Raw genomic sequence first — 26980 nt, forward strand, 5'->3', positions numbered from 1 at the left:
TCTTCTGCTGGGCTTAAGTTTCCTTAACTGTAAGAATGTTGAGTTTCTTTTTTTTTTTAATTTTAGAAAAGTTTTATCTATTTTGAGTTTTACAATTTTTTCCCCCAACCTTGCTTCCCTCCCCCCACCCCCCATAGAAGGCAGTTTGTTAGTCTTTACATCGTTCCCATAGTATGCATTGATCTAAGTTGAATGTGATGAGAGAGAAATCATATCCTTAAGAAAGAAATATATAGTATGAGAAAAAATTTTGGATTTCTAAATCCTAGTTCTAAATCCATCATCTTCTGCTGTTATTCTTCGATTGTTTCAGTCATGTCCTACTCTTTGTGACCCCATTATTTAGGTATTCTTGGCAAAAATACTGAAGTAGTTTGCCAGTTCCTTCTACAATTCATTTTATAAATGAGGAAACTGAGGCAAATAGATTAAGTGATTTGCTCAGAGTCAAACATCTAGAAGTCTGAGGCCAGATTTGAACTCTGGCCTTCCTGATTCCAGGCCCGGCACTCTATTCACTGTGCCAACTAATTGTCTTGTTCTTTCTGTGCTGTGTTCTTTCATTCATTCTGATTAATCTTCCCTTGCTTCCCTCTTCTGTATATATCTTTGTAAAACATGTTGTCATTAAGTTTCCTGTATATCTGCTTCAGTGTCTTTAAAATCATACATAAATTATATATACAAATACATATCGTGAATAATGACTTAATATATTACACAATGCAACTAAGAATTAATTTTTTTCCAGTTTAAGTTTTTGTAAGGCAATGGGGTTAAGTGGCTTGCCCAAGGCCACGCAGCTGGGTAATTATTAAGTGTCTGAAGCTAGATTTGAACTCAGGTATCCTGACTCCAGGGCTGGTGCTCTGTCCACTGCACCACCTAGTCACCCCAGTTTCTAATTTTTTTAAAGGACTTTTATAGTTGTGACTCCGTTCTTGTATTGTATGTCTCCCCTCTATTTTATTTGATCTGTTATTAAAGTATGTTTAATTTGTTCATGGCTCTAGTAAAATCATAGTATTTTGATCTCATTGTTGAATATTTAGTTCTTCTTTCTGGAAGGAATAACAGAGAGAATATTGAATTAAGCTCTTTAAGAGGCTCCCTGGGTCCCAGTTTCCTCATCTGTAAAATGGGGATAATAATTGCCCCTTTTTCTTTTTTTTTTTAACATACAGCTTAATAGATTTATTGGCATAGTTTTAAATTTCTTTTCATAATGGCTGGACTGGATAATAGCAAATCTAGGCATTAATTTTTTCACGATCACTACAGTATTTGTCATTTGCTTTCTTTCATTCTTTTCTGATTGTTTAAAAATATGGTGCTGGTGAGGGAATCTCAAGAAATGGTTTATTTTACATTTCTTTAATTATTGCTGACAGAGAATTTTCAAATAACTACTGATGGCTTAGCTTCTTCCTCTGAAAACTTCCTGTTTATATCCTTTGGCCATTTGTCATTTGAGGTTTTTATTCTTATAAATTTGACTCTGTTCCCTGTATATCTTAGAAATTAAACGTGTATCAAAAAAACTTTCTATAGGGGTTCTCTGTCCCTAATTTCATGCTTCTCTTACAATTTTAGATGCATTCGTTTTGTTTGTAAAAAACTTAAATTAATGCAATGAAAACTGTCTTCCTTTTTGCCTCCTTTGAGTCTCTCAATTCTTTGTAATGATTTTAAGATAAGAGCTACCTATTTCTATGCCTTCTGATGCTTTTTTAAAAGGAATAAAAAATGTAACGTATTAATTCTTAAGAATTCTCTTAATTCTATCCACATATCTGCCATGCAATTTCTTTCCTACTCTTCAAATTTGTAAATGATATTTCAATGTCTGAATCATGAATCATGTACCTATTTGGAGGTTGTCTAAGTATGCAATATAAAATGTTAGTCTAGACCTACTTTCTATCAGAGTGCTTTTCTGGTTTCTCAATGTTTCTTTTTTTTAATAATGAATTCTTACCCCAAGAGAGCTGGAATCGTTGGGTAAATAAAACATAAACTACTGCCTTGGTACTTCTTTCTGTATATTGTGCATCTAACCTGTTTTATTGATCAACCTCTTTATTACTCAGTGTGAAATTATTTTGATAATTATAACTTTCTAATATAGTTTGATAACCCCCTTGCTCCCCACTTTCTTTCCAACAATTTCCTTATATTCTTGATTTTTTGTTTCTTTAGATAATTTTGTTATTTTTTCCAGATCCATAAATGATTGTTTGATTAGTATGACACTGAATAAATAAATTTAGGTAGTATTGTTATTTTTATTATATTGGTTTAACCTATTCTTGAGCTATTAATATTTCTCCAATTATATCTACCTTTATTTGCATAAAGTTTTGTAATTATGGTAATATAGTTTCTGTGTCTACTTTATTAAATAGATTCTAAAGTATTTTATAATACTTATTTTATTATAAAATATATCTTAATTATTTAATTATATTATAAGATTAATGTATATTTATTTAGTTTATTATAATATATATTTTAAATGATATTTCTCTACTTCTTCCTGATGGATTTTTGTTGTGACAAAAATACTGAAATACTGATGATTTGTATGGTTTTTTTAATCTTGAAGTTTGGCTGGAGTTGTTCATTGGTTACCTTAATTTTTTAGTTGACTCTCTAGGGTTCCCTAAGTAAATTATAATGTATTTTTTCTAAATGATAATTTTGGTTTTTTTTGCCTATGCTAATTTCTTCAATTTCTTTTTATTGTTTTGTTTGCCCCAACTTTTTCACAGGGTTGTTGTGAGGAAAATATTTTTTAAATCTTAAAAAAGTCCTATATAAATGTAACTCATTGTTACTGTCTGGTTATTCTCCTTTGTCCTTCATTGTTTTCCTGTCATTCATCACTTTTACTGTAATTTTGTCTTGTTTCTCTTTACTTGATCATTCCAGCTTGGTATTTCAAAAGTGGTGGTGGATGTGTGGATTAAGTGTCAGTAAGCTGTGAAGAGTAAAGCAAAGATTTCTCATATAGAATACCAAAACCAAGGGCAGCTAGGTGGTGCAGTGAATTGAATAGTGGCCCTGGAGTCCGAAGGTCCTGAGTTCAAGTGTGGCCCCAGACAATTACTAATTACCCAACTGTGTGACCTTGGGCAAGTCACTTAACCTCATTGTCTTGCCAAACAAGAATACCAGAACCTGAGAGATATTTTTGGAGGGCTTTGAGATTCACAGGGATCTGTTACTTCTGGGTTCTGCTCTGTTCTTGGAAAAGTTGAGCTTGGAAAGGTTCATTTCATATCTTTTTGAATAGTTAACAGTGGAGAACTAAATTTATTGACCCCAAGAACCAAGTCTAATACTTTTTCAGATTTCAGCAGCTATAAGGTGTAAAGGGGAAAAAAAGGTGCTTTATGACTTTGGGTAGATATTTTCTATAATAGCTAAGAACGAGGCTTGAGAACAAAATTTAAGTAATCCAGTTATCAGACTAGTATATTATACTGTCATTACAGTCTTTGTTTTTCAAGACTGTCAGAGGTTGTACTTTAAAATAAAAATGGCATCCACTTCAGATTTTAAAATCAGAATGTGTTTTGATTAAACTCTGAAGAGCTAGTCAAAATACAGCTATTAAAAACTATGAAAAGCATAAACAATATGATTCATATGATTCTCCCTTCTACATCTTTCAAAGAAGGAAAGTTGTTTTAATGAAGAGCTTCAGAATATTTCTGTATTTGCAAGCAAGTCTATACTATACAAAACCACTGGTAGATAAAACTACCAGCATTTTCTGTATAGGCTGCAGCAGAGTTTCTGTGCTAATAAAGTAATGGACTTTTTTCCTCTTTCATACTTCATTGTTGAAGCTTAGAAGAATTGGGTTGCAAATAAGTCACCTGAGCTTTTCCTGTTGTGTTCAAGATGAATATTACCAACCACACTCAGCAGGGTGAAGGTATTTTTACTTTATTGCAAAGCCTGATGATTTTTCAGTACAATCTCTCGTAATCTGAAGCCATTTTATGCGTGTTGTATTTTAACCAGCAAACATTTGTGTGCCACACAGTGCCAATAACAAAGACCAAAGTGAAACAATCCCCACTGACAACAAGCTCACATTCCAAAAGGGAATATGAGATACACTTATTAAGGTATCCACAAAACACAAAGCAGCTACAAGGTAACTAGGGGTTTGAGGAGGGCAGAAAGAAGCAAGGTGCTAACATCTGGGAGGACCAGGAAAGATCTATGAAGAACTTGGCACTTGAGCACAATCTTGAAGGAGTTCCAGGTGTTCAAAACTTGGAGGTTAGGAAGAGAGCAAGCATTCTAAGAATGGAAGACCGCCTTTGCAAAGATATGAAGAGAGGAGATAGAGTACCAGAAGTGAAGAAGGCCAAGGTCCACATGATTGGATGGTAGAGAATGTATGGGAGGGAGTCATTTGTAATGTCTGTAAAGATAAGAAGGGATGAGTTGGCATGGTCAATCATTTCTGCACTTTAGGAAGAATTATTTAGACAGTCAAGTGAAGAATAGATTGGAGGGAATAAACTTGATTCAGGAAAGGCAAACAAGTTATTACTGTATTGCTATTACTGGGCAAGAAGAGATGAAGCCATTAACTATTTGAAATGGAAATAGTGTGATGTATGTTGGAAATACTGTGGAAATAAAAGTGACAAATTGGGCAACTGTATATATGTGAAGTTAATTAGAAGAAATATTTGAAAATGCCACTGAAACTGAAAATCAAAGTCATGTGAAGGACAGTGGTACTTCTGAAAGCTATTTGGAAGATTTTATAAAACTAAATATTATATAAATGTGAATTTTTATAATTATTGGTAAAAATCAAGTGATCAGAAAGAGGGAATGCATGAATCAAGAAATAGTGTCATGGGATTGAAATGCATAGTTCCCTTTCTTATGGTAAGCAATTAAAATTTTTATAAAAAGTTTGTGCTGCTCATCATACTGTATGTTTTCTCCCAGAAGTTCATTACTCGTATGCATTTTAGAGAGTATTTTAACAACAACAAAAAAAAGTTTTCTACAAAGTTCTTCAATAATCTAGTTCATTGGGAGGGTTTACTAAAGTGTACCTCAGTAATATACATTTTAGACCTTTTATATGTTAATAAATGGTATCTGTGATGCCCCCCCCCACAAAAAATCATCTTTGTCTCTAAATTCTGGTGATGAATAACAAGTTTGCCAAATTGGTTTTTGGTTGGGAGTCAGACAACTCATTACTTGATCTTTACTGGAAATGTTTCTAACCTTTCACTAGAGCTTACATTCACTTCCACCTTGTTGGAATGGAACTTTAGTAGATGTTCTTCAAAATTAATATTTAATAAATGCTAATATCTTTACTGAACTGATGAGAATATATGACTGAAAGAAGTAGGTGGATACAGTAGGTACAGGTTCAATAGATAGGTACAGGAAGATACAGTATATAGAGAAATTGCTTGGATTCAGGAACATCTGAATTCAAATTCGGCCTCAGACCTTTACTATGACCATGGACAAGTCATTTAACCCCCATTTGCCTTAATTTCTCCTCTATAAAATGGGGTCATACTGGAAAAGAAAATGGCAAAGTACTTTAGTATCTTTGCCAAGAAAATCCCATGAGCATGTAGAGTCAGGCATGGCTGAGTAACATAATGACAATATAGGAAAATGAATTATTTTCTCAATATAGCAGGGGTTGGTTGGTTGTCTATTTTGTTTTGCTAATATATCATAAACCTTCCAGAAGATAGTTATTATCATAATACTTTTTGATTCACTTGAAAGACTTTATTTGAACCTGTAGCATGATAAATCATCAATCAAAAGATGAATTAGAAAGAATTTACAAATAGTAATAAAACTAGAAAATATTTTTGTTTTTAAGTGGATGGATATGAAAGTGGTAAAACAAGTGTGTGAACTTTAGGGTCTTGAGCATTATCTTTCAGCTACTTAAGTAAGTTCTGCCCATTCTCTTCCTAATGTTGCCTTCTAATTTTCAGGAAAAAAAAATTGATCTTAATCTAGTTAACAAGCTTTATCTATTTTGATGTTTTGATTTGACATAACAAGAAATCACAGAAAAAAATGGCTCTGGGATTGAAGCCATGTAAAATGTATTACTCATTGAATGTCTAAAGTATTTTGCCTTCACAAAGTTTGGACAATAATGTGATTATGATTAAAGCAAATTTTTTTTTTGCAAGGCAGTGGAGTTAAGTGGCTTGCCCAATGTCACACAGCCAGGTAATTATTAAGTGTCTGAGGCTGGATTTGAACTCAGGTACTACTGACTCCAGGGGCTGGTGCTCTATCCACTGCACCACCTAGCTGCCCCCTAGGGCAAATTTTTAATGGATGTTTCTCTTAATCCATTTCCCTACTTCATCCTTACCAGTCTGCCTTTTTTTAACTACTGCAATATATCATATATGGTTTGCTTTTCAATTTCCTATAAAATTTTTTTATAAAAATGAATGGAGGAAGAAGTTTAAATATTAAGAAGCAGTTATGTTCTAGTCACTGTGCTAAGTGCTTTACAAATATTACCTTCTTTGATCCTCACAACCCTGGTTAGTGGGTGCTATTCTGATCCCCATTTTGGGGATAATGAGATAGAACTTATGTAACTTGCTCGTGGTCATAAATCATATACATGTCTGAGGCTTTTTTTTGACTCCTAGTCCAGCACTTTATGCAATGCATACCTGCCTTAGGTTGGGAGAAGACAATAGACAAAAGGGAGGTTAAAAGGGGAGAGATGATGGTACCAAGGTGGGGATATGATTTTGAAATTCAGAGGAAGTCAGAAACAGGGTCAGCAGAAGAATGAAGGTGGGTCAATCCCAGCCCCTTCCTCAAAATGGAGACTTCATCCAGGAAAGAAGTCAACAGTGGGACCAAGTGGGCAGGCCTTGCAAAGTGACATATTTGGGGACTTTGAGTCAACAAAAATCTGAGTTTCTTCTTACATTAGTAATGTAATTGTAGGTAAATCATATAACTTATGTGAACCCTCAGCTTCCTCATTTGTTTAAGTGGGGGTGATTATAGTTGTTGCAGTTACCTCACTGAGTTTCTGTAAGAATCAGATGAGATAATTCTGGATTTTAGCTACTGTGTATATAAATATCAGATACTATTATTATCTGTTAGTGAATCTTTTGTTGGTAGTGGTCTAGTGTGATTGCTTTTCATTTTGAGAATATGTAAGATTATATTTAGAAAAACAGAAGAAACACAGAAGGTCAGTATGCTAAAGAGTTCTTGAGAATTGAAAATGTGTAAAACAAAAAACATACTGAAAAATGTAGGGAAATTTTATTTGTTTCGAATTCAAATAGTGGTCAGGCTGAAATTTATTTTTGTTCAGTGAAAAAGTATTTTGTAAGAAAATTAATAATAGTGATGGTGAACTCATATAACACTTTAAACTTTACAAAGCTACTCCCCCAGAACATCTCTGTAGCACATTTTGGCTATTACTGAAGCTCCCAAAGAGTAAGAAACAGTGTCACACAGCAATCAACATATTCCAGCCTGGGGTGGGGTGGGAGTGGGGGGGGCTTCTGCTCACAGCTTAACACTTCTAATCAGGGCTGAGAGAAGAATGTTCATCATATTCAGTAATCATAACAAACATTTCAACCTTTACATACTCCCTTTCACATACCACTAGTTCATTCAAACTGACTGATTTGGTTATGAATACTGGTCATTTGCACTTTTTTAATCATAGAAAGATGCTCTCTGTTATTAAGAATCCTTAAGTATAAATTTTGAGATTATCTCTTCATGCTTTATGAAAATTTAACTGGATAGGAAGTGTACATATTTTTACATATGAAATTCTTGGGTTACTATGCTTTCAAAGGAATGCTCCTTGATTGCAAAGGCAGAGTACATTTGTCACAACTGAGGTAGGTACTTTCTGTGCCGGGATGTTTGTCTAAACATGAAGTGCCATGAAGTGATGACTTTAGGGCAAATTGAAAAGTTGAATATCATATATCCTTGGACAAACTTGCCTCTACTATTACCCCAAGGAAGGTTGAACAGATTTTTACACTGCCATTTTTGTACTTCAACATGTAAAATGAGAATGAGCAGCAGCAGCAGCAGCAAACCTCAGAACTAGAAGTGTGAGCCCAGATATATACTTAACCATCTTACTAAGCTCCATTTGTTTCCTCAGTAAACTAATGATAATATTTATCATTCTACTTGACGGAGCTGTTATGAGGAGCAAATGAGATTATATCTGTAAAGTGCTCCGTTAAAACCTGTAAGGTCCATTTTCATTGTCATCAGAGTGGATTGGTTACTTCTTATGACTATAAATCACAAGTTAAATGATCTGTCTTAATTTTCTTGCCTCCATCAGTCCTATATGCTTTCCTTGTCAATGCACTATATTCCATATACCTGGTCAAAATTCCTGTTATTTTTTTCCAACTTGATGGAATAAAAAGCCTAGTTCATAGATGGAATAAAAAGCCTAGTTCATAATTGCTCGTTGTTAGTATTTATGTAGAACAGCTAAGTGGTACAGTGGATAGAGGGACAGGCTTGGAGTAAGGCCTGAGTTCAAATATAACCTCAGACACTAGCTATGTTGTTCTGGGCAAATCACTTCCCCCTCTTTACCTCAGTTTCCTTATCTGCAAAAGGATCTGAAGAAGAAAATGGCAAACTATTATCTTTGCCAAGAAAATCTCAAAAAGGGTCATGAAGGGGCAGCTAGGTGGTGCAGTGGATAGAGCACCAGCCCTGGAGTCAGGAAGACCTGAGTTCAAATCTGGCCTCAGACACTTAATAATTACCTAGCTGTGTAGCCTTGGGCAAGCCACTTAACCCCATTGCCTAGCAAAAAAAGGGAGGGGGGGTCATGGAGGAGTCACATACAACTGAAACAATGGAACAACAACAAACCATTTATATATCACTTGATTTGCAAAGCACTTTATATGTGTTCACTTGTACATTTGTTAACTCATTTGATCCTCATAACAGCTAAGTGAAATAAAATGGTAACTATTGTTATTATCCCCATTTTACAAATGGGGAAACTGAGACACATAGAGGTTAAAATTACTTGTCCAGGAATACACAGCAAACACTTGCCTGAAGTAGGATTTAAATTTAAGGTTCCAAGTCTTGTGTTCTATCCACTATATCATCTAACTTATTATAATAATTTATCCTAAGTTTGAAATAAAAACTAATCCATAGTATTTTGGAATGAGGAGTTTGTTAATCCTAATGAATTTAAAATTGGTAAACTATGTTGGATACACTTTTGAACAGGCTTTTATCCCCTGAGATGCCAATACCTCCCCAGAAGAACAGAAGTCAGCAACTTGAAGTTATATTTCTAAAAAGCAATCAGTCATAAATAATGAATCAAGATTTTAGATTTCTATGTTCTTAAGTTACTATTCTGTCTCAGGAAACACCTTAACATCTGAAAGGTGATCAAAGTATTCAAACAGACATGTTTTTATAAAATGTTACACGTAGTTGCTTTGGTAAATTGTTATTGTTGTTCAGTCATTTCGGTTGTGTCTAACTCTTTATGAGTGGAATTTTTCTTGGCAAAGATACTGAAATGCTGTGCAATTTTCTTCTCCAGCTTATTTACAGATGAGAAATTGAGGTAGATAGACAGTCCAAAATCACAGAGATAGTAAATATCAGAGGCCGGATTTGAACTCAGGAAGATGAATCTTCCTGACTCCAGACTTGGCTTTATATCCACCTTGTCACCAAGTTTCTCATTGCTTTTGTTATTTCTTGTCAAATGATCCTTGTCCATCTCCTTTGCTTACTCATCTTCCTCATTTCTTCATGTCTCTGAACAATAAGTGATTCTCAAGCTTCTTCTCTCAAAATGTCTTAACAGTGATTGTTTTATATTTTATTTTCCAAGAACATGCAACGGGAGGTTTCAAAAGTCAGTTTTTTGCAAAGTTTTGAGCTTCACATTTTTCTCCTCCCTCCTTTCCCTCCTCCCCTTACCCTGATAGAAACAATCTAATATGAACTATACATGTGTATCTTTGCTAAATAAAGATCCATATTTATCATGTTGTAAAAGAAGAATTGAATCAAAATGGGAAGAATGACAGAGAAAGAAAACATAATACATAAAGCAACTTTTAAAAATTGAATATAGTAGCTTCAGTCTGCATTTAAATGCCACAGTTCCTTCTCTGGTATTTTCCAGCACAAGTCTTTTAGAATTTGTCTTTGATTGTTGTGCTGCTGAAATGAACAAGTCCTTTATAGTTTATCATCACCCAGTATTACTGTTAATGTGTACCATGTTCTTCTGGATCTATTCACTTCATTCAGCTTCATTTCATATGAGTCTGTGTAGACTGTTCTGAAGTCCCTTCCCTCATGATTTCTTATAGAATAATAGTGTTACATCACATTCATATACCATAATTTGTTCAGCCATTCCCCAGTTGATGGGCATCCCCTCAATTTCCAATTCTTTGCCACTATGAAAAGAGCTGCTATAAATATTTTTGTGCATGTGGGATTTTTGTCCTTTTATGTGATGTCCTTGGGATACAGATCTAATAATGGTATTACTGGATCAAAGAATATGCAGTTTTATTGTTCTTTGGGCATAATTCCAAATTGCTCTCCAGAAGATGGGATTAGTTCACAACTCCACCAACAATATAGTAGTGTCCTGTTTTCCCACATCCTTTCCAACATTGATCATTTTTTAAATCATGTTCATCAATCTGATAAATGTGAGGAAATACTTCAGAGTTGGTTTAATTTGCATTTCTCTAATCAATAATGATTTAGAGCATTTTTTCATATGACTGTAGATAACTTTAATTTCTTCATCTAAGAATTGCCTTTTCATATCCTTTGACCATTTGTCAGTTGGGAAATGACTTGTATTTTTATAAATTTGGCTCAATTCCCTGTGTATTTTAGGAATGGGTCCTTTGTTAGAACCACTTGTTGCTATCCTTTTAATCTTGATTGCACTGGTTTTATTTGTGCAAAACCTTTTCAATTTAATGTAATCAAAATTATCCATGTTGCATTTTATAATGTTCTCTATCTCTTCTTTGGTCATAAACTTGCTCCCCTTTCCATAAATCTGAGAGGTAAGCTATTCCTTGTTCTTTGAATTGGCTGTTGATATCACCTTTTATGTCTAAATCTTCTACCCATTTCCACCTTATCTTGGAATAGGGTGTGAGATGTTGGTCTATACCTAGTTTCTGCCATGCTATCTTCCAGTTTTCCCAGCAGTTTTTATTGAAGAGTGAATTTTTATCCCAGAACCTGGAAACTTCAGGTTTATCAAAGTTTATATAATCTATATAGTCTATAGTATAATACTACTGTTTCTTTCGCACCTAATCCATAGTGATTTTTGAACACTATCTCACAATGGGCTCAACCTAAGTGAAGTATATCCTTGGGGGAAACAAAATGAAAATTGAGGAAAGAAGCAGTTGTTCAGTATGCTTGCTCCTCTCACCAACTTTTGCTTGCACTCCTGTTCAGTGCTGAATGTAGTAGATGCTGAGGTCCCCAGGAACCTTTAGAGGGAGAGGGATGAGTGGGCAGTCCTTCCCTCCCTGTCTTAATATGCTTTTGCTCTTACTCCCTTGCCATCACTTCAACAGGGCAGAAATATGGTATGCTTTATACTTGTTGATCCTCCAGACCTCCCATTTTGTGGGAAACCCAGATTGCAACTGTGGGAGAACTAGATCTTCCTTCTCCAAAATTGTAAACTCTTTTAGGTCTTCACTCTTGAGGGAAATGGTTGTTGTGTTCCATTACCCAGGACAGAATTCTGAGGAAGGCTTGGAGGCCCTCTAGGAGCCCAAGCAGCCTGACTGGCATTGGAAGATGCTTCTGAGAACAAGAGCTTTATCCTTGCCCAGGTTCCTGCCCTTAGAACAAGTGAGGCTTGTGTTAGATCAAGGAGATCCATGGAACAGGCACAGGATGAACAACATAGCAAGAGGAGAAGAGGTCTTAGCAGCAGTTACCATTGGGGCTGTAACTGCTGTCAAGACAATCACCTTAGCCTTCAATCCAATGAAGATTTTGGAAGTGAATTAAGAAAACCATTTGTCAAGAAATCAGGGCCTATGGTATTGTCATCTGCCCATTCCTGCCCCCTTCTTCCTAACTGGAACAGCCTTTTCCAGACTTGAAATCTGACCTTCAGAGATTACCACCCTTGGTCTATGCCCTACCAGCCGCAACACCAGGGGCAAAAAATTTGATTTTTGAATTTCAAGGGAACCTTTTGCATAATTGGTAGATGATGCTGAGAAATTGGTATTGATATTTAGTAATTACAGCCAATGATCTGCTTCTTCCATTTGGATCCATGTATTGGCTATCAACTCTGGTAGCCATTAAGACCTAGTAGCAAAATAAACTAAACTTAGAACCAAACTTTTAGATTGTATATTTCATTATCCCTCCTTTGGGATGGTGACCAATCATTATTACATATATATCAAAGTTCTTATGTCTTTGAAAACTGTTTGTCTTTACAAACCAAAAACTGTCCTACTCATGGGGCAGAATACGTCATTTTCTAGCATTTCAGTTGGAAGGGGGCATTTGTTTTGCTTGATTAGCATACATGTTTGTTTCAAAGATTTCATTTTTTTGTTTTCTTCCAAAGTTATGAGAAAAGAGGGGAAGAAGGGAAAATTGATTTTTATTCATTGAAAAATATTAGATTAAATTATATAATATAATATTGGTATCACAAAATGTTAAATGAAATGTTTGAGAAATAAGAAAGCATATTCACTAAAATTATAAGGCTAGAAAGATATAATATAAATTTACATTAAATAAAATAAAAATGTTTAAAAAATATTTTTATTCAGTCTTTGTCACAGCCTTTTTTAATGTCCATTTTTATGTTTCATAATTGTGTGTGTGTGTGTATGTGTGTGTGTGTCTGTGTGTGCATATAGAGGGGCAGGTGGGTGGTGTGGATAGAATACTAGACCTGGAAAATATGCCTCAGATTACTGATCCCTGGATAAGTCATTAACCCCTTTTGCCTCAGTTTTCATATCTATAAAATGAGCTGCAGAGGGAAATGATGATGCTCTAGTATCTTTGACCAGAACCTTCCTCCCCACAGAAAAAGGAAAGGGAGGTAGTCCATGAAGAGTCAGGCACAACTAAACAACAGCAGATCTATAATTTATAAATGTTGTAGATGAGTGATCAAAAATTTTTTATTCCTGGAGATGTGCAGAAAGGTATGGAGAACTTTGTTTTACATTATGACTAAATTAGACTACATGCCATCTTTACCTGTCCAGTGTCTTCTCATTTGTTTTTTTCTCTCTGCCCTTCTCAGTCCCATCACTAGGTGTTAGCATTCTTTCCCTTCTTTAAAACTCAGCTTACATACCTCCTTTTCCATAATGTTTTTAATTGGTCTCCATACCTTTATATAACACGATTTACATCTCTCTAATGTACTTTACATTTATTCTTTCATATTATATTTGTGCATTATATCATATTTATATATTTGTATTTTAATAATCTTGTCTCTGAAGAACTATGGAATCAATTGCATGATGCAGGAAACATTGGCACAGAGTGACCAGCATGGCATGCCCTTATCCAAGAAGGTGCTGTTCACGTGCCATATGTTGTGCCCAACCTGTGGTAGAATATTTTGAGTTCGTTCATATCAGCCACAGTCAGATATACTATAACTTGACTCTGACATAGTAATGTCATTTTGGTCCTCTTCAAGAACAAAGGACAACAATCAACATGATTCGCATTTTTTTTGGTATTATAATTGTGTCACATCTCCTACAACACACAATTAAATGTTGATTGAATTGAATTGCATTAACTATTTTTTCCTCTCCCCTTATTGAAGAGGCAAAAATCTGGGGAAAGAAAAATCGATTACCAAATGTGGTCTTAATCTTTTTCTCATGCCTCCTGGAATCATATCCCAAGTGACTGACAGTTACAGAAGTAGAAGCAAAATATCTTTCAGTATTTAGTATCCTTTCTTTTTTACTTAGCATTATATATTGTAAGTATCAAGTGGTTCTTTTTGTTTGTTTCAGTGAAAATACTTTTCTTCTGACTCCAGAACTTACACCTGGGAAAGTACAAGTCTTACCTTTTGAAAAAGCTGCTGTATGTCACTATCATGGAATTGAGTAAGTTTTTTAAAGAATAATTTAAAATGTATTATGAATTACAAACTTTTATTTTTCATCATTTGACTTTAATATATGAGTATGAATTGCGACATAGAAGCAAAGAATAGACATCTTAAAAAGAAAAAAACTAAGTGGTGAACTCAAAGTTAACTAAGTCCCATAAATATTAAATTTGTATCTTGTCTACTAAATTTGGAATTGAATTGAAATATAATTTCACTTATCTTTCAGTCTCACATATCATTTAATCATTAAGCATTTAAGCATTGTTAAAAGGTATTTTAATGAAAATAACTTTTTTCTGAGATGATGTGTTTCTAGTTTTAAGCTTGACTTAAGTCATAATGGATGGAGAAAACTGTTATAATTCAGAAATGACTACCTGAAGCTGGATTCTGTTAATAGGCAAAATTGTTCTTTTTTTAATAGGCAAAACATTGTTCTTCATTAGAGTTTACTTGCTTGTGGTTTCAGTGTCTATTGTGTTCCATTTCTCATAAATTCTCAATTTGAAAAGGAAGTTGAAATAATGAAGTTACTTATGTTCTTATTATCTTATTCTCTCTGGTTTATTTAACTTTTTTAGAAGTTGGTGTTTATAGTTTAAGATATTTTATTTTTTTAAAACTGAAATATTATTTTAATTTCAGTTTTTATTAAAATGTCTATAAAATGAGGGGTTTTTTTAATAGTCTCTGAATTATATTTTAGTCAGAAAACTGTAGGAAGCAGTTGAAGCAATTTGTAGTGAATAGCCAATTAGCTTACTTTAGGACTTCAAGGGTTAATGAGAATATTGGTGTTGAATAAAACCTTTTCCAAAAAAAAAACTGCAGTCCCACTGTACCTTAATAAATCATTTTATGTATTGCTTTGATTAAAGATTCCAGTGGTTCAAGTGATCAACCTCTCCATATTTGAAAGTTTTAAAGATTTTTTTTTACTTCACTCTCCCTCATCATTATTACCCCCCAAGGATTTGTATAGTTCAGTCTATTTTATCTCCCTTTATGTCTCTTTCATTCATCTCCTTGAGTTGCTTCCACATTAATTTAGGTTCTAACCATCACCTCTCACTTGGACTATTGCAGTAGCTCCTTGATTGGTCTCCCTGTTTCTTAATGTCTTCTTTTTGATCCATTGTCTTCACCGCTGCCAAAATCATCTTCCTAAAGCCACTTCTTCATGGCATGATCTCTGACTCATTATTAAAGGCAAACTCCTTAGTTTGACATTGACTCCTTCATGGTCTGTCACTACTCTTACTTTCTAGACTTATTTTACATTGTTCCCTTTCAGGTTCTTTGCTGTAGTCAAATTGGCCAGCTTCATCTTTCCTGAATCTCACATGCCTCTTTCATTTTCACAGAAAATCCCAAATACTTGGAATAACTTTTATTTTTAACCCCAAACTCTTAAAATTTTAGTTTCTTTCAAAACTCAGTTTATATACTACCTCTAACATGAGTCCTTTCCTGATCTGATGCCATAACTAATAGCCTTTTCTCAGTCTTCACATTTCTTCACCTCTCTTTAACTTTTGGCACTGTTAACTACCACCTTCTCCTAGATATTCCTCTCAGGTTTTTATGACATTACTCCCTCCTGGTTTTCTTTGCTTAGTCATTATTTATGTGTCCTCATGTCATCCCCATGCATGGCTATATGTTTCAAGCTTTGCTATGGTTCTTCTCTTTTCTCATTGTATTCTCAGTGATCTCAACTCTGGAGAGATTAATTATAATCTCTTCGAACATCTTTCAGATCTGTATATTCAACCTTATTCTCTCTTTTCAACTCAAATCCCATATCATCAACTGTTTATTATCCATCTCCAAGAGGATATCGAAAGCTTGCCATCTTTACAGTACAATTCTTTATCTCCCACTAAAACTCTCCCTACCTCTAAAGTGTTTGATTCTAAGGACTCTGCCATCCTTCTGGTTGCTTAAGTTTGCAATGTTAGAATCATCCTTTTCATCCCAATATATACTTTATTTCCAGTTCTTTGCTACCATAAAATGTGCTGCTCTAAACATTTTGGTGTATGTAGAGTCTTTATTTTGACCTTCTTGGTCAAAATAGGGCCCTTGGGTCTAGCCTTGTAATCTTTGGGTTAAAGTATTTGAAGAATTTATATCATAATTCCAAATTATTTTCCATAATGGTTGTACCAGTTCACAGCTCTACCAACAATGAATTAGTATTCCTCTCTCTCTCTCTCTACAGAGACTTGACTATTCCTACTCTTTCTACTTTTTTTTCTCATTTAGGTAGGTGTGATGGTTTAGTTGACAGGCAGTTTAACCACCCAAAATATATAGTCCTTTATAATTTCTTCCATATTATTATAGTATTATAGAAAGTTGTTTTTTAAATTTCTTCCTATCTTTATATCTTCCTATGAGAATTCCTAAAATTCTGAGTTTTATTTCAAATCTGTTTCTCTGTCTTTTCTTTTTATTGAGAAATGTAATTCAGATAGGATTTTTTCTCCTATCACCTCCTACTATGTATGTAAATTAGGAATTGTTAATCTGGCATTCATGAAATTGTTATTTTTAATATTTTAATGAATATTCAGTATAATTGATTGCCTTTACAATCTTATGTGATTTAATTTTTCTGCCTTTAAAGCATTATTCTGAGAGTCTATAGACTTAACCAGATTGACACAAAAATGGTTAAGAATCCTTAAGATAGGTAAGTTAGTGGATAGGTGAGAAAGGATAAATGGTAGATGAATGAAAGGATAGATGGATAGATTTGGTAGAATTCATATAATTCTGTCTTAAAAGTGGAGGGGGTCTGTGTGTGTGTGTGTGTGTGTGTGTGTGTGTGTGTGTGTGTGTGTACGTACATGTGTTTATGTATCTCCCAATTTCTTGGGTATACTTTTTTTGTTGTTCTTTCTTTTTCTTACTCCCTTTATCTCTAGAGCTAGCTCTTATCTGTTAGTTTGACTATTCTTTTTCCTGGCTCAGATATGAACATGGTACTTAATCTTCCTGCCCTACATGAGGGGAAAGGAGTGGGTGGTCCTACTTAATAATATTAATTTGCAGTTCTTCTTTCACTCCCTTATACTTCCTTATATGAGTTTCTCGAATCTTTTCCCATTTTCCTTCTTCCTCAGGTCTGGAGCTGGTTTGATTAATGATCATTGGGTTGTCCCAAAGTACTGTCACAGTCCAGTTGGAGGCAGAGAGCCACAATGAGAAGTATTCCATAAGTTTAATCCAGGTGTCCTGATTCTATCCTTTGTATTTTTCCTTGTCATCTGTCCCTTTTGATATCCTCATTTTGTGCCTATGAATCTATATCTAAAACATATTCTCTCATCTTCACTTCCTCTCTCCTATTGGGATTTAGAAGCAATGCATATGACTCAGTCAAACGATCTACTGAAGTATCTAAATTCCCCCAGCAGGATTCATTGAAATATTATTCTCTTATCTCATATGTATCTTATATCTCAGTGCTATCATATTATTTCCCCACTTCTGGTCAACCCACATCCCAGCCCTCTCTTTAATCTGCCTACCAATGTTCTCTCCCTAATTTCTAATACCCAGAGGCAGAGGAAAGCCTTAAAACTGAAGGTTAAAATATGGGTGTGTTTGTGTGTGTCTGTGTGTGTGTGTCTGTGTCTGTGTGTGTCACATTTTTTTGGTTTGCTTGTCTTACCTTCTTAGAGTCTTTTTTTCTGTATTATCCTAAAACTTCTAATACTGTGTTAATAAGGGGATGAAATTCTAACCCTCAAGCTCTCACCCTTTTCACCAAATCCAGGTATCTTAAGTCCTCATGGAATTTGTATGAGTTTTGTTTTCTTCTTTCTGTTTCAAGATTTCTTCTTAGATGTTGTGAAATTTGACTCAGAAATCTGAGATTTTTTTCCTCTGTTGCTCTATGGTAGATTCTCTTAATCTAACCTTTGCTATCTGCTTCCAGTGTTTCTGGGAATTTCTTTATTATTTCTTGGGAAATAGTCTTCAGCTATTCCTTTTCATGATATTTTTCTCAAAGTCCCAGAAACCTTATATTATCTCCCTTGCACTTTGTCTTCAAATTCAGGATTCTTATTTTTCTAGAATTCTCATGTATCCTTCCAATTTTAATGATTATTATTTTGTTTTCTTATTTTTTCCTTCTGCTCTACATTTTTGCCTTCAAATTCTATTGTTTTCTTTATCAGAGAATCTATTTGACACAGGCTCCTTTCTTCCATCAACATTTTAATTTCTGACCTCTTTAAGTGATGTTTTGCTTTATTTTTAAAATCAAATCTTTTGAATCATTCTAGAAATTGTTTAACTTATTCTTTTATTATTTCAATTGTAGAAGTTGCTGTGTTATTTTCATCTTTCCCTGGAGGTTTTATATATACTTTCCTTTGTTATGAAATGCTTGTCCTCTGATTATTGAACCTTTTCTTTACTTTTTTCTTTCTTAGTTAACTTTTGTCTGTCTTTTGTAATCTGCTGAATTTTCTGTGATGTCCTCAATAATAATGTGCTTACAACCAATCCCTTCCCTTTTGAAGGTTCATTGCTGTTGTGTTCTTCCCTAACACTTGAATTCTCTCTTCTTTCAGACCATCAGAATTGAATGAGAATAAGAATAGACATTTATGATACTGCAGCAGCAGTACCCCAAGTAGTCATTTAAGTGAGGACCAATTGTCAATATTTATCAATCCTATTCTTTGGTTTCTTCAATCAACTGGCCGATTCTCACAGGGCAGGGGGGGAGGGGTGGCAAAGGGAGAAGTCTTCCCATGACATTACTGAGAAGAGTGTTCAAAAGGGCCTTACAGTTGACTTTCTTGTCTGCCTTTCTTTCTACTGACTGTGTTTTAACTTATTCTCTATTAATTACTTTAATCAGGAGTGAATTTCTAATTTCCTCCCTCATTAGATTTCTTTTCTTCAGGCTCCATATTCTTCTACAGCCACCACCACCCATTTTCCTTCTTCCTCGAGTCTGGAGCTGGTTTGATTAATGATCATTGGGTTGTCCCAAAGTATTGTCATAGTTCAGGTGGAGGCTAGGAGTGGTTGAACTTCTTGGGGGAAGCCTCAGGACCAGTGCTTAAGTGTCTGTCAACTTATCCTGAGGAGAAGCTGTTTGTCCGCAGCTGTGTTTAATGTTGTCTTCCCTAATTATATTACAAGGGTCCTGAGAACAGTGTGTCTTTGGCCTGTGTTTGTTTCCCCAGCACTTCCCCCAATGCTTGGCACATAGAAGGAGTTTAACAACTGATTGACTGATTAGAACAATGAACTGTCATGTTGGTTTTCAGTCTTTTGTTTTTCCCTCAAGAATTACCTTGGGAGATGTTCTCTTACTTCTAATATGAAGTGTGGGTGTATCTCCCAATTCTTTGGTTTACTTGTCTTTCCTTTCAAGAGTCCTTTTTTCTGTATTATCCTAAGGCTTCTAATATTGTGTTAGTTATATGTTTTTCTTAAAAATCAGAAGAGATATATCCTTAGGAAAATACTCACTTTCTCATTTTTCCAAGATTCTCTGGTGAGCAAAAGTTTTTTATCTTATTTATGATTTTAAATATTTTTATTCATTTCTTATTCTTTCCTTTACAACCTGAAGTTCTAATTTTAATATAGGAAGTTCACCTTGATCATTTTACTTTCCCACTGTATCTCTTAGACCTCCACTATATCTGACTTGAAACATAATAACTAGATTGTACAGATAGTGTAGATGTACATGACCATGAATTTTTTTAATGATGTAGATGTTTTTACGTCTTGTTTTTACTGTTGTGCCTGATAATGCTTCAAATTTTATTAGTCATGTTGATTCTTACAGCCCATTGAGCCAATGATTTATGAAAACAAGTCTATAATTTTTAGATCCCTTGACTGGTCAACAATTGGTAGTCAGTAGGTTGGCATTTATTTAGTGCCTACTATGTACTAGGCCTTGCTAAATGTTGGGAATACAAAGAAAGCTAAATAGCACAGTGCCCTTGATCATAGATGTAGGATGCATTTTCCTACAGTATGATTTGCCTGCTGCTTTTCCTGATTTAACACAATTTTATATAATCTCCCTGCAACTTACCTCTATGCTCTTGGTTGGTTTACAGATCTCAAGTCCCTTCTTTCCACACTCTGTCCACCACTCAGTTGTCAAATTGATTTTCACATTTCTTCTAATCCCATCCATATTTGGTAAACTCCAGGAACTTCCTGTTGTTGTTTGCCCTTCATTCTCAAAGAAGACCATGACATCAGGGAGGTGATGCCATGACAAGCACATGAATTGGATTTGAGTGAGGGGGTTCTGTGCTAAGTCACCAGCCTCACTTTCTCCTCCAGAGCCATCTGGGTTCAGTGGCCAGATATGGATCAGGACGACTGGAGATGACCCTGGATGTGAGACAATCAAGGTCACACACAGCTAGGAAGAGTCAAGTGTCTGAGGTCAGATTTGAACTTGGGTTCTACTTTTCAGGCCAGTATTTTAACCACTGTTCCAGCAACTTTGAAAGCCCTTTACAACTGGGCTATCTTTCCATTTTCTTACTCTTTCCCATGTGTTCTGTAAACCAGTGACACTGGCCTCCTTGCTGATCTTTATACTCAGCTTTTCACTGACCTCTCCTTCATCCTTCCCTCACTTCCTTCAAGTCTCAGCTGTAGTCTCACTTTTTCCATTGTCCTTCAGTCTAATAATGCCCATTTATCCTGCACACATCTGACCTGTTGATAGTTGACTCATTCACGATTCAGACTTGTAAGCCCCTTGAGAGCAGGACACTGCCCCCCCCCTTCTCTTTGTTTCCCCATGCTTAGCATCATGTGTGACTCATAGTAGGCACTTTTTTCCAGTTGACTTTACTTGATATTTTATTACCCATATATTTTAATGCCACTGGTACCCTTAAAGAATTAATTCACTGAGTACTGTTTGTTACTGTTTACTCAGGATGCTGTTAACAAGCTTGTCCCGAGCACTGATTTCCCAGGAAACTAACTTGGTTTTGAGACTTGCCTTACTTGCTCTTTGTTTTCTGATTTGGAAAAAGGATAAGAACCCCTCCTCTGTACCTCTTGTAAATACAAGCTTTAGTTTTAACAGTCTTTTCCTCACTTTTAGGTATTGTCTGGATGACCGAAAAGCCTTAGAAAGAGATGGAGGATTTTCTGAACTTCAGTCTCGTCTCATTCGTTATGAAACTCAGACTACGTGTACAAAAGAGTGTTTCCCTGTACCCTGTGTCTTGAGCCCTCTTCCATCCCCTGCAGTTTTGTCAGAGCCTGGGAGTGTCCCAGATGGAGAAGCTTTACAGAGTGAACTAAGAGCTGAAGTATCCAGACTAAAGCGGAGATCAAAAGACACAGATTGCTTTTATCCCACAAAGAGGTAATATATTATATGGAGGGATAAAGAGGCACTAGCAGAAAATTTCTCTCTAGTGCAAATGAAACTTTTTCATCTCTTTTCATATTTTTAAAAGATACTTTCTAGGTGTATGCTAATTTCTTTTTAAGCAGTATTTTTTAATTACTAATAATAGGAGTGCTTAGATTTCAGTTTAAATAGGAAATATATCAGAAAGAAATAATACAGTGTTTTGTCTTCTAAATAAGAAACTTATAAAACTTTTAGATTGATAAATCACTAAATCAAATTTATGCATGCATATAATCAATTTTTGATTGACTTTTTTAGACCATCATAGTCCACAAAATCCATTTTTTGAATGATTAAAAATAGCAGAATGAAATTAATTCTATATAGGCATATAAGTAAGTTCCATATACTTAAGCCACCCTACAGCAAGTGGAAGCAGTGTTGTTGCATGATTTTTTGTTTGTAAATGATTGTGCCCTCAATGCAACCTCTGAAGTGGAGTTGCAACAAAGTATGGATTGATTCTTTTGGTGCTTGAACTTATTTTGGTCTAACAGTTAACACCAAGAAAACAACATCCATATGTGGAATCATCAGTTAGAGCAAATGGAGAAATTTTGAATACTGTGCATGAGTTCATTTACTTGGCAATATAATTTCCAGGGTTATATACAGATGCTGAGATCGATAGATGTATTGCCAGAGCTATCTTCAGTGTGTGCGATACGCCAACTGAAAGTTTATTAGCCTGCCTACCAAACTGAAGGTCTACAGAGACATTATGCTGACCTCATTATTGTAAGCCTGTGAAATCTGGATTGTATGCCAGCACCATGCCACAAAACTGTATCACTTCCACTTGAGTTGTCTTAGGAAGATTCTGAATTTCACCTGGCAAGATAAGGTACTGGACACTGAAATGTTTTCTTGAAGTAAACTGCCAAGAAGTTTAACTTCATTGCAAAGAGCATCTGCCACAGTATTCAAATGCCAGCCATACGTTTGCCTCAAAGACTCTTTTCAGAGAACTCCCATAAGGCAAGCACTCCCATAGCGATCCCAAGAAACAGTACAAGGAAAGTGAAGGTCTCGCTGAAGAGCTGTGTAATAGATTTTATGACATGGGAGGCAATGACAAAGGACTACCCAACATGGCATAGACCCCATCAAAGAAGGTGTGGTGCTCTATGAACAATGCAGAATTGCAGTGCTCAAAAGAGATGTGAACTATGTAAATTTATGCAAGTATAGGCTATCCATATGTTCATGTGGACTGTTTGTGACAGTGCCTTTCAACCACAATCAGACACCCTCTACTTTGACTCTTAACATAGTGATTTCATTTTGGGTCTCTTCAGGAATAAAGGACAATGACCAACCAAATGTAGTGAATAGATAAAAATTTTTCATGGATGGTCTTAAGTCTTTGTGAACTTTTAAACTTGAGTAGATTTAATTGTATAAATAATAATATATGAATGAAAAATGTATTAAACTTTAGGAGATGAATGTCATTCAGACTCAAAAAATTAAAAAAAAAATGACTTTCAGGTCTTAACTTTTACCAAAACAATTAAAGCTCATATTAATTATGAGAAGAAAATCCCTAATCATTGCAAAGAAAGAAAAAGAAGAAATTCAGATAATTTCTAGCATAATTATAGTTTAAATTGTTCTTGAAAAAAAAGTTTTAAGGACTTGCAAAAGGGGGGAATTGAATTCAGTCAAAAGCAGTTTATTAAAAAATATTAGAAATTTTAAGGAGCAATAAGAATTACATTATACTACAATACTTATTTGTATTAAAATTGTAGTCGTGCTACTTAGTTGAGCAACAGTTGTTTATAAGGGATGTTATGTTCTTTGAATAATACCTATAATACCTCACAAAACACTTCCTTTCAGAAAATTATCTTAATAGAGTTAATTTTCTAATAGTGATTCTAACAGTGAAGTGAGAAATAGACTTTAGTAGAATGAAGTTAAAAGAAAATAAATTTTGATTCAGTGAAAGGAAGAACATTCTAGCAAATTAGTACTTCCTGAAAATAAAATGGGCTACTTAATGAGCTTGCCATCATCAGGTATTGTTTAAATAGAGTTTAAGTTACCAGTTTAACCAGAATATCATAGAAGAAATTCATGCTCTGGGAAAGAATAGGACTAAGATGATTTTTGAGATCCCAGCCCACTTTGATTTTCTACAATCTGTGGAATATGAAGGCTTTACTTCAAAGCTGAACAAGTATGTAGTGCCAGGAGCTGATAAAACACAATTCATTTGTAGGTGGGAAAGAAATCTTTGCTATTGCTTGTCTTTAGAAAATGTACCAATTTAGGCAGCTAGGTAGTACAGTGGATAGAGCCCCGGCCCTGGAGTCAGGAGTACCTGAGTTCAAATCCGGCCTCAGACACTTAATAATTACCTAGCTGTGTGGCCTTGGGCAAGCCACTTAACCCCATTTGCCTTACAAAAATCTTAAAAAAAAAATGTACCAATTTAGATTGTTGTTTCTAAACACCATTCGTACTTTTCAAAAAAAAAAAACCACATGATCAATCTAATTGTGCTATATTGATTAGTTATTGGTGGAATTAGAAAGGAATTATTTTCCTCTTTCCTGTTTTTGCACTTCTAAATATGAGAGAACATGTTTGTAATGCTATTAACAGAAAATGGTTATCATAGCTAATTCATAATTACTTAATTTTTGCTTCTGATTTTTTTCCCTGGGTAGATTGACAAAATCTGAAAGCTCTGATTCTCTTCTTTCTCAAGCAAGTGGTAATAGTGGACTTCATTCTACAGTGACTACTACAAGGTCATGTCCACATCGATCCTTATCTGTAACTTGTTCATCTATTCAGACTCTCAGCTCTGAAGTTCGAAAAACAACTTCGAAGGCAGTTGTAGATCAGAGAAATATACAAGAATCAGACCCAAAAAAACAAACTAAGGAATCAAGATCACAGAAACATACTCGGGTAAAGATTTCTTTTCATTTAGTCATAATAATAATAATTGGGGAAATTATATTCTGTCCTTAAAATAATACTAGAGAGAAAATGCAGTTCAAAGCACAGATTTCAGTTCTGAATTCATAGCCATCATGCCCTGCTAACTAATATAATCACATAAAGCATTTTTGCTTATTGATTTCAAGTATAATTTTTCCATTGATTTTTAGAAATGAATATATAGATACAGATAAGTATATAGGTAGATATAGCTATAGATGTATCTAAGTTTAATTAAATATGACGATATGTAAACCTCTATAATAGCTATAGGTTTATTGTGTGTGTGTGTGTGTGTGTAGACACACTTCTATATTGTATAGTATAGTACAAAATTATAAAATGAAATGACTACTATGTGGTGAAGTGCCGGGCCTGGAGTCAAGAAGATTCTCAGAGTTCAGATTCAACTTCAGGCATTTACTAGCTGTGTGTCCCCCAGGCAAGTCACTTTACCCTCTTTGCCTCAGTTTCTTATCTGTAAAATGAGCTGGAGAAAGAAATGGCAAACCATTTAGTATTTTTGCCAAGGAAACCCCTATTGGATCACAAAGAGTCAGACATGACTGAAAAGACTAAAAGATAATAACATAAATATCAACCTGGGAAAAGTTTTGCTTATTCATTTTTTTCAGAAATTTAGTCTTGCATTGTATTCTCTTTAAGATGCTGAAAGAAGTTGTTACTAAAACTCTAAAGAAACACAACATTTCTGAGGATCATAACTGTTTTTCAGCCTGTAGCCAGCGTCTCTTTGAGATATCCAAATTCTATCTGAAGGTACGTTGTCTTTTCCTCTATGTTCATAGTTGTAGTTCTCATTCTTAGGTTCATATATGGCTTAAATAATATTTAATAGAAACAGCAAAAACATAGGTAACTTTCAGACCTTGAGAGTTAGGAGTAATAAAAATTAAAACATCATCAGTCCTCTTTTCTTCTCCTCTTTCCAGTCAGTGGCATTTGAGTGCCTGTTGTATTCCAAGTACTACTACAAGTGACTACTTGTAGAAAGGCAGGAGACAATCTTTGCTCTCTAGGACCTCACATAATCATCAACCTTCTGAAACCCCCTTATATAGACTCAGTCTTTCTTTTGAGCTCAAGATGTATAAATATATCCTACAGGATATAATGTTTTTAGATTAGCAGATGCTAAGACATCATAGCCAATATATATTGGGTCTCAGAACCATATATTGGGTCTCAGAATCAGAATCTAAAATGATGAGATGAATGAATGAATCAAAATAAAAGGCAGGATGTGGGCAAAGTTAGAGAATCCTTGCCCTCAAAGAGCTTATGTTCTGGAAATGGAGGAAGCAAGCATGGGGGGAGTAAAATAATGGAACAGTGGGGAAATAGATCAGCACACCCATCCAAGGAACATAACAGAGTTGATTTGGTCATAATCTGACATGAATCTTTTTAAGATGAAATAGAGATAAATGTAGAGTTTTATCTTAGGATTAAACAATTAACTGCATGAGTTAGAAAGGAAGTGATTAAGCAGCAGTTTGTAAGAAAAGGATCCTGGAGAATTTAAGATCACTACAAACCCATGTAAAACCATTACCCTAAGAGAACCCTACCAATTCTGAGAGTCTGGTGGCCTTAGAATGCTTTATGGTTGCCAAAGACAGTTGTATTCAAGCATTATAATGGAGGAAAGAATATAGGACTCTTGAGCTATGAAAGATCTGGGTTTAAAAACCCCAAGTGCATGATACTTGGTAAAATGGATCAGTAAAACTATCCTCTCCCTTTAAATATCTGCCCCTGCTAAAAGAGCATTATGCTAAAACAGTGATTAATGTGGTCTTCACAAATGTAACAGGTAATCCATTTAATATATTGATGAGGAGCAGCTAGGTGGAACAGTGGATAGAGCACGTGCCCTGGAGTCAGGAGTACATGAGTTCAAATCCTAACTCGGACACTTAATAATTACCTAGCTATGTGGCTTTGGGCAAGCCACTTAACCCCATTGCCTTGCCAAAAAACAAAAACAAAAACAACTAATATATTAATGAGATTAGATAGTGTTTTTGTATATTTCTTATATTCCCTTCATTAATAACCATGCAATGGAGATAGAATATCCTGAATAACCTCACAGAGCATTATTTGACACTTTTGTTATATTTAGGATCTGAAAACTTCAAGAGGTCTATTTGAAGAAATGAAGAAAACAGCAAATAGCAATGCTAAACAGGTACATTGCCTATTTAGAACAAGTGTTCTTTCATTTTAGAACATCTAGTTGTCTTAATACTTTCAGGAAAGTTTAGGATTCCAAGCTTCTGTAAGAGGAAATAAGAAAGAGTTCAGAAACATGGCATAGTTTG

General features: G+C 34.7%; 1 protein-coding gene across 1 annotated transcript in view; it reads left to right on the forward strand.

The window, feature by feature from the left end:
- MTBP (MDM2 binding protein) overlaps positions 1–26980 on the forward strand; it is an 82088-nt gene that overhangs the window by 53717 nt on the left and 1391 nt on the right. Inside the window, exons 17-21 of the mRNA XM_074201490.1 lie at positions 14130–14225; positions 21357–21623; positions 24353–24599; positions 25299–25412; positions 26782–26847. Of these exons, the coding sequence (XP_074057591.1) occupies positions 14130–14225; positions 21357–21623; positions 24353–24599; positions 25299–25412; positions 26782–26847 (790 nt within the window). The remainder of the gene's footprint in view (positions 1–14129; positions 14226–21356; positions 21624–24352; positions 24600–25298; positions 25413–26781; positions 26848–26980) is intronic.

Source organism: Macrotis lagotis, chromosome X, assembly GCF_037893015.1.
Source record: "Macrotis lagotis isolate mMagLag1 chromosome X, bilby.v1.9.chrom.fasta, whole genome shotgun sequence".
Classification (NCBI taxonomy): Eukaryota; Metazoa; Chordata; class Mammalia; order Peramelemorphia; family Peramelidae; genus Macrotis; species Macrotis lagotis.